Source organism: Macadamia integrifolia, chromosome 9 (assembly GCF_013358625.1).
Source record: "Macadamia integrifolia cultivar HAES 741 chromosome 9, SCU_Mint_v3, whole genome shotgun sequence".
NCBI classification, from domain to species: domain Eukaryota; kingdom Viridiplantae; phylum Streptophyta; class Magnoliopsida; order Proteales; family Proteaceae; genus Macadamia; species Macadamia integrifolia.
The window spans coordinates 37556800-37563639 of NC_056565.1; the positions used below are offsets into that span (position 1 = coordinate 37556800).

The following is a 6840-nucleotide window of genomic DNA, read 5'->3' on the forward strand; positions in this document are numbered from 1 at the left end:
TCCATCAACCACATTCTCTTCACCGCCAGAACGTTCAGGTATACCTCCATTAGTATTTGTCGTCTTAGGATCCACAAATCTTGGACATGGTTTCAAAAATTGTGTACTCAAAGGCTGCCTTCGATTATCCTTCTCACCCCCAGCATTGCACTCCTCGCTGCCGCTAGGACCTGGCCGCCGCCGATCACCATTACCATACCGATCAGGGTCTCCCATGGGAGAAACCCTAAGCTCCATGCCGCTTTCCAGAATCGCTTCTTTTTCCCTCCTGAAAAATCACTCGCAAACTCTTCTCCCCAAAAGAAAATAAAGACCAACCCACTCAAAACCCCAAAAGAAGAAGAAATGTAGGAAAACGTAGAAATCTTCCTCTAGGACAGAAATGGAGCAGGGAGAGAGAGTCTCGAGAGAGCAAGGAACAAGGAGCAGGGAGCAGGGAGCAGGGAGCAGGGAGCAGGGAGTTTGTTGTGCGAGTTAGGGCAGAGAAGGAGAGCCGTAACAGAGAGAGAGAGAGAGAGAGAGAGAGAGAAAGAGAGAGAGAGAGTTGAGAGTCGAGAGTTAGGGCAGAGGAGAGCCGTAACAGAGAGAGAGAGAGAAAGAGAGAGAGAGAGAGTTGAGAGTCGAGAGAGGAAATGGATACATATCTCTTAGGTTTTGAATTAAAACCTGACCGATTGGGTTTGAATAGTCGACTCGGTTCGGTTTAAGTTGGAGAACCATGGTTTTGGGTTGTTTCATTGGAAGGTTAATCTTAGCCGTTCAATCTGGAATGTCCACGTGTCAACCTCTGCAGGGGGTATTGCACAAAATTGCATGAGATGGGAATTGCAGAGGATTTTTATCCGGAAACTTCGGTTTGTCCGAAGCTCATTTCCAACCTGGGATTGGCATTCGGCCCAGCTAGTACCTGTGTATAGGCGAAGTCCAACTCACGTCTCCTGAGTCTACTCAATTGGTTGACTTCACTCAGAAGTCAGTAGTCCTCTGCTTTCCCACCATTTCTCCAAACCGAGAGAGAGAGAGAGAGAGAGGATGGTGAGAGCTTCGAAGAAAGACGAGAATGGCGGAAAAGCTCAAGATAACCCAGAGTTGGAAGAGCGGAAAAGACTTAAAAAGCTCTCATTCTCTAAGAACTTACTCTCTCAAACTCCTGCGAGACCGATTTCTCCCCTCAGCCCATCGAAAATTGTTCGCAAACACCATGGGAGAGACATTGGGAAGAAATCCCAGAGAAGGAACAGATTCCTCTTCTCATTTCCTGGCCTTCTTGCTCCAATCACTGGTGGGAAGATAGGAGAGTTGAAGGATTTGGGAACTAAGAATCCCATACTCTACCTTGATTTCCCTCAGGTTTGGCGTTAGTTCTCTTTGTAGCTACTTCCACTTTGATCTCTTGTTACGTTCATTAGGGTTTTGGATGATGTATTTTGTTTCTTTGCTTTGGCTTTACTTGTTGATAATTGTAATTTCAGGGTCAGTTGAAGTTGTTTGGTACAATAGTTTATCCGAAGAACAGGTATTTGACTCTGCAGTTCTCTAAAGGAGGCAAGACTGTGACTTGTGAGGATTATTTTGATAACATGGTTAGTTCTGAGTTCGTTACTTTAGTTTGTTAACATGGTATCTTACTTGTTTTTTGATAATCAATTTCTTTGTTTCACTTTGATACTTCAGTACATCGTTATGGAATTTCCGAAGAGTTTTTAAGAGATTGACTTGGCTGAGTTGATGGAAACCTAGAATAAAAAAATATTAGGTATAAATGGTACAGAGGCAGATGAAACTTAGCGCCTCCCACCAAGAAAAAAAGAGACTATCAGATTAAACTCAAAGATTGGAGATGGTGTGTTTTTTCATCTGATCTGGAAAGTAATGTATCTTTCATCACGAAATTGGAATCAATGTTCCACTTAATTCAACATGGCTGCACAAAACAATATATCTCACCAAATAAAATCAGGAATTCTTGTTAATTTTTTTTTCCTTATCCCGCTTGATCAGTGACCGTGAAACTGATTGCATATTGGTATAGAATTTGAAAAACATAATATGCATCATCTTGACCTTTTTATTTATGGCTCCGTAGATATTTTACATCATCTGAGTATACTAGTTCATTAAAATGCAATTCTGATCTTCTAGCAAAGAAAACCAGTTATAACAGAAGTTAGTTTATTCACTTCCCCTGAAAGTTCTTAGTTTTGAGGTTTTCCTCTGAAATTCGTAATTTTAAGTTTATGTAATCAGTTAATTTGATTATTTCCTTGAAATTCTTAGTTTTAAGGTTATGCTGCTGTATCTATTGCTTGGATCGATATCATTATCATTCAATTGTAATTGCAACAGGGTGGGTTCAGTTCGGGATCTTCATGACTGTGCTACATTCTTCTTCCAACTCCTATAAACCCAAAACTTGTCCCAACATGTTGTGTTCTGAAACTGAAAATGAGAATTAACTGCTTAAATTGAAAGGATTTTGTAAATGACATTAACAGGTTAATTTGCAAAATTCAGAATCCATTTCTGCTCCATCCCATATCAGTGCTGTGCGCTGTAAGGTGGGTTGGGGGTGGGTGTGTGGGGTCTAAAACACCAATTATACACTATCTGTGCTACACTTTGGAATAGAAAAGGGGTGTAGGAATGGAAGTATCCATTTCAGAATGCTTTACCTAATTCTCTTATGAAAGCTGGACGAGTTTCAAGAAATCACAAGCATCATAGGTATAACGGCTGATTGGGTCGGAGTTTGCGAAGCTTGACATGATAGGTTGCAATATATAAATCCATCTCTGCCCGATTGGTTTAAACCACCCAATTGTTATTAACCATCATCCAGTAAATTTGAAATAAAGAAGAAGAAGGAAAAGTAGTTTAAAAATAAAAAATAGAAGCCCATGGGATTACTATAGCTAAAGCGTTCATAATGACCTTATATGCAGATTCAGCATTCCCTTGAAAAACTAATTATTTCTTTCCATAAACTTCAGCTGAGTGCCCCTTTGATCAGCTGCCAAATTTTTTTACCTTCGGAATTAGAAGACCGACCCTTCTGATGGTTAATGTGCCCCAGCAAAGAAGTATAAACCAGAAAAAATTGCACCCCATAAATATGCTTACCCTTACACTTCAACAGCAAAGTGACCGAGTAAATGGGAAACAGAATCAGTATCAGATTTTTAGAATTAAGAAAAGAATGATTTGTATGCATTTATCTCTTATAATTAGGTTCTCTATTTTTTCTGCTTAGCATTGCGTTCCACATTAATTGAAAAAAAAAAAAAAAAATTCCCTTGCAATGCTTTTCATGCGAATTTACCTTGGAGGGAACTAGAAAACTTAAGGCCAAAAAGTGCTTCATAGCGAGTGAAGTAGGAGTATCTAAAATACGACAGTAGTCATTTTTCTTTGGTAAGTTCAAAATATGTATCCTTTTAAAACAATACAAAGAGAAGTATCTAGCCGATCATGGCCATTTCAGTCCAATGGAAGCTTATATTAGCATTTGGGTCGGAAAAAAGAGAAAATTGCAATATCTCACAGTATAATTCTCGTTTCAACTTTCAATAAGGTTTTGTTGAAGTCATTGGATCCTTATGTAATTAACTCTGTATTCATCCTTTCTGCATATCTAACCAGTGCTTGTAATTCCTGAACTGGGAAGCCTTAACCTATATGAGCCGCACCCTTACTAGCCTATCCCATCTTTCCCTTGCAATTAACTTGAGCCTGAACCATGAGTCCTCAATTTCCAGGAATCCTAGTTCGAACAAGGTTAAAAATCTTGTATTGTTTCGCTGTTTCGGTGAATCAGAAACAACATATAGATAAACTTAGTAACCGAAATGAGGATGTTGAGATGGTTGAGTGGTAAAACGAGAACAAATAAAATAAGGAATGAACAAATTAGAGCTAGTTTAGGAGTAGCTCTGATACATTATAAGTTGCGAGAAATAAGTTTGAGGTGGCATGGATGTGTGCAACGGAGGCCTTTGAATGCTCTAGTATGGAGGGTGATTCTATTCAGATTGATGGAGCTAAAAGAGCCAGGGGTAGGCATAAAATTACTCTAGGAGAAGTGCTGAGGAAAGTCATACATAGTTTAGGACTAATAACAAGTTTGGCTTTGAATAGAGCTCATTGAAGGAAAAGAATCCATTTAGCCGTCCCCATTTAGTTGGGATAAGGCTGAGTTGTATTATTCTTATTTCTATTGCTATTTAGTTCAGGCACATGTCAGATTTTGTTTTCTTCTATCAGTATGACAACTTTGACTGTTCGTTATCACTAGCTTATTTTCTCCCTAGATTGTATTTTCTGAAGCATGGTGGATTGGGAGTAAAGATGAGAATCCCGAAGAGATCCAACTTGATTTTCCGAAGGAGCTGAAAGAGGTTAGAAGCTATGAAAACTTATGTCATCATGTCATTGGTAATGCTGGGATATAATTTCTTCTTTTGACATTTTCCTTGAATAATTCTTTGCTTTCAGGGACAACATGTAAATGCAGACTATGATTTTAAAGGTGGTGCTGGTGTGACATCCGAGGAAAAACCTGGTGCTTCAAATCCTGGAAAAGAATATGTTGATGTGAAGTCTCCTAGAACTGATTCAGAAGATGACATATCCAGGGATTCTGATCCAATAACTGGGGATGATTTGAATGACATGATGAATGTGACACCAGTTAGACAATCAGCAAGGACCGCTGGCAAAAAGTTCAAGTATTACTTTGCATTATTTCACTTGAACTGATAAGGAATCTTTTGGGTATCGTCATCTTTTATTTCACTGGGAGCTGAAATTTTAATTCTGTTTATCAAGCATGTTATTGAACTTCCACCTGATGAACTAATTTTTTTGTATACATTTTACTTATTATTGCTCATAATGGGAAGTGACTCAGTAGGGAAAGGATTGGGGTCCTCAATGTTTCCCACTTCTTCAATTGCAAAGCATTGGATACATACTTTAAACTGTGCCTCAAGGCATTTCTATGCACTCTTCATTTACCTCATTTATTACAAGAGGTATTACAAGTTTCAGCACATTGGGGAATTGGTATTGCAAGATGACCTTCACTGAGAAGCGATGCAGAACATCCGTTGATTCAATGGCATCCAGGTCATCTTGTTCCCTAGGTCCTAATTGGATGAAAAGAATCAGTACCTTCCATAGAAAGAGACCTTTGAAGAAAAACCTGTCGGGACAGGCTTCGAGCCTCAAATTCCTCCTCAGAACTGTGGGTGGTCTTATTCAAGTCCTTGGGAGTTGAGCCAGTGGTATTAATCAAAGATGTATGGGCTGGATTCACACTGAAAGTGCAAGAAGATGGTGCCTTGCCTGACAGTGAAGGTTTCTTGGGTTTATTTATAGGGGAAATTGCCTTTTACACGACCCTGTTTTGCAATAGCTTTGTAAACAGGCCACTATTGTGTGCCACATGAAAACATGATGCGGCAATTCCTTGTTGAATAGAGAAGAGATGGACCGGATTAGCTGTGTGTCAAATTTCATAACCTAATCCAATCAAATGCCATCCCATGTATGCCTATGCATCCTTGTATTTTTCAGCAGTTGGGGTATGTCCATGCAGTCTCTTATAATCCCTAGATTTTCAAAGCTTTATTTTACCTCTTGGGTAACTCATTTTGGGCTGAAACTTGACATGTAGGCAAGGGACCTTGGGGCCTACTCATCCACAAAATTTAGGCCCCCTTCAGATTTGTCACCGGCAGATTTTAGGGCTTTTTATGAAAACTGTGCCCAGTAATTACAGACAGCTGGCCTTGAGAGTCATTTTATTTCAAAGTAGCCATAAACAAGTTTTTAAAATTTTAAATTGTTTTAGTTAAGTTGCAAAGGTTTAGAAGCTTCGACATATTTATTAGCTAGTGTCTTCATTTCTTGTAATCCTTTCAGAATCAGAAATAGTCATGGCCTCATGGGTATACAAAAATAGCTCTTAGTCTATAGTAATGGTTTTGTTTTAGGGCTGTTACAATTGCGTATCCCAAAAGCTTGAGCTGTTAAGTAAGGGCAACAACAGTGTGTATCAACAAGGGCTTTGAACAACGAACTAAATTTCGTGCAGGATACTTTTTTGTTGAGGCCACTACCAAAGTTAATTTTATGCCATCCGAAATTGTCGGGGGGATTCACTTCTAACCGGCTGTCTCTTGGTGACATGGTGAAAGATCAAGCTGCAGTATGAAGATATAGGTTCCAGTGTGGGGTTTACCACTTTGTGAGGGAAAATAAATGCCATAGGTAAGGAAAGCTAGTACAATCCTCCTGAGACCCTGTGAAATGGGAAGTTGCACTAGGTTAGGGATCTTATGAATTGAACATAATTTTTTGATAGAATGGCACAAGGTCAATTGATTTAGTTCCTTTGATTTCTCCCAATCTTATTTCTCATTTCTTAATATTTTTATGACCATTCAAATTTCTTGCCCTCAAGAATTCTTGCTTTTCTGTCACCCCCTTTGTTTAGTTATCCTGCACCTTCATAGAGTTCTTCTTGGGTGTGGTTTATCAAAACCTTCCTGAATCAGTTTTAATACTAAGAAACTTGACCTCTATGGTATCTTTGTGTTGCAAATGAATAGGATTGTAAGAAGTGTCATCTTGCCAATTGATACTCATTGAACTGTGAATGATATGCTGATTTACCAACTCTGAAGCTAGGATGGTGATGGAAAGGATGGAGAAAGTTGGGGTTAAGAATATGCTTTTTTTTTCGACCGCTGGACCTTATATCATAATCTTTTTTTTTTTCAATACATAATGAATCCCTCCTCTAAGACTTGAGTCCTAGCATTCTTCATCTTAAAAAAA

At 38.9% G+C, this 6840-nt stretch overlaps 1 protein-coding gene across 2 annotated transcripts in view; it reads left to right on the plus strand.

Moving 5' to 3' along the window:
- Positions 1–845: 845 nt before the first annotated feature.
- The window catches only part of LOC122088967 (DNA-binding protein RHL1), a gene marked incomplete at its 3' end in the record, with an annotated part of 35324 nt that continues 29329 nt past the window's right edge, over positions 846–6840 (plus strand). For both annotated transcript variants that reach the window (XM_042658352.1, XM_042658353.1), the window contains 4 exon segments: positions 846–1350; positions 1473–1583; positions 4308–4394; positions 4492–4724. In XM_042658352.1, the coding sequence (XP_042514286.1) occupies positions 1033–1350; positions 1473–1583; positions 4308–4394; positions 4492–4724 (749 nt within the window).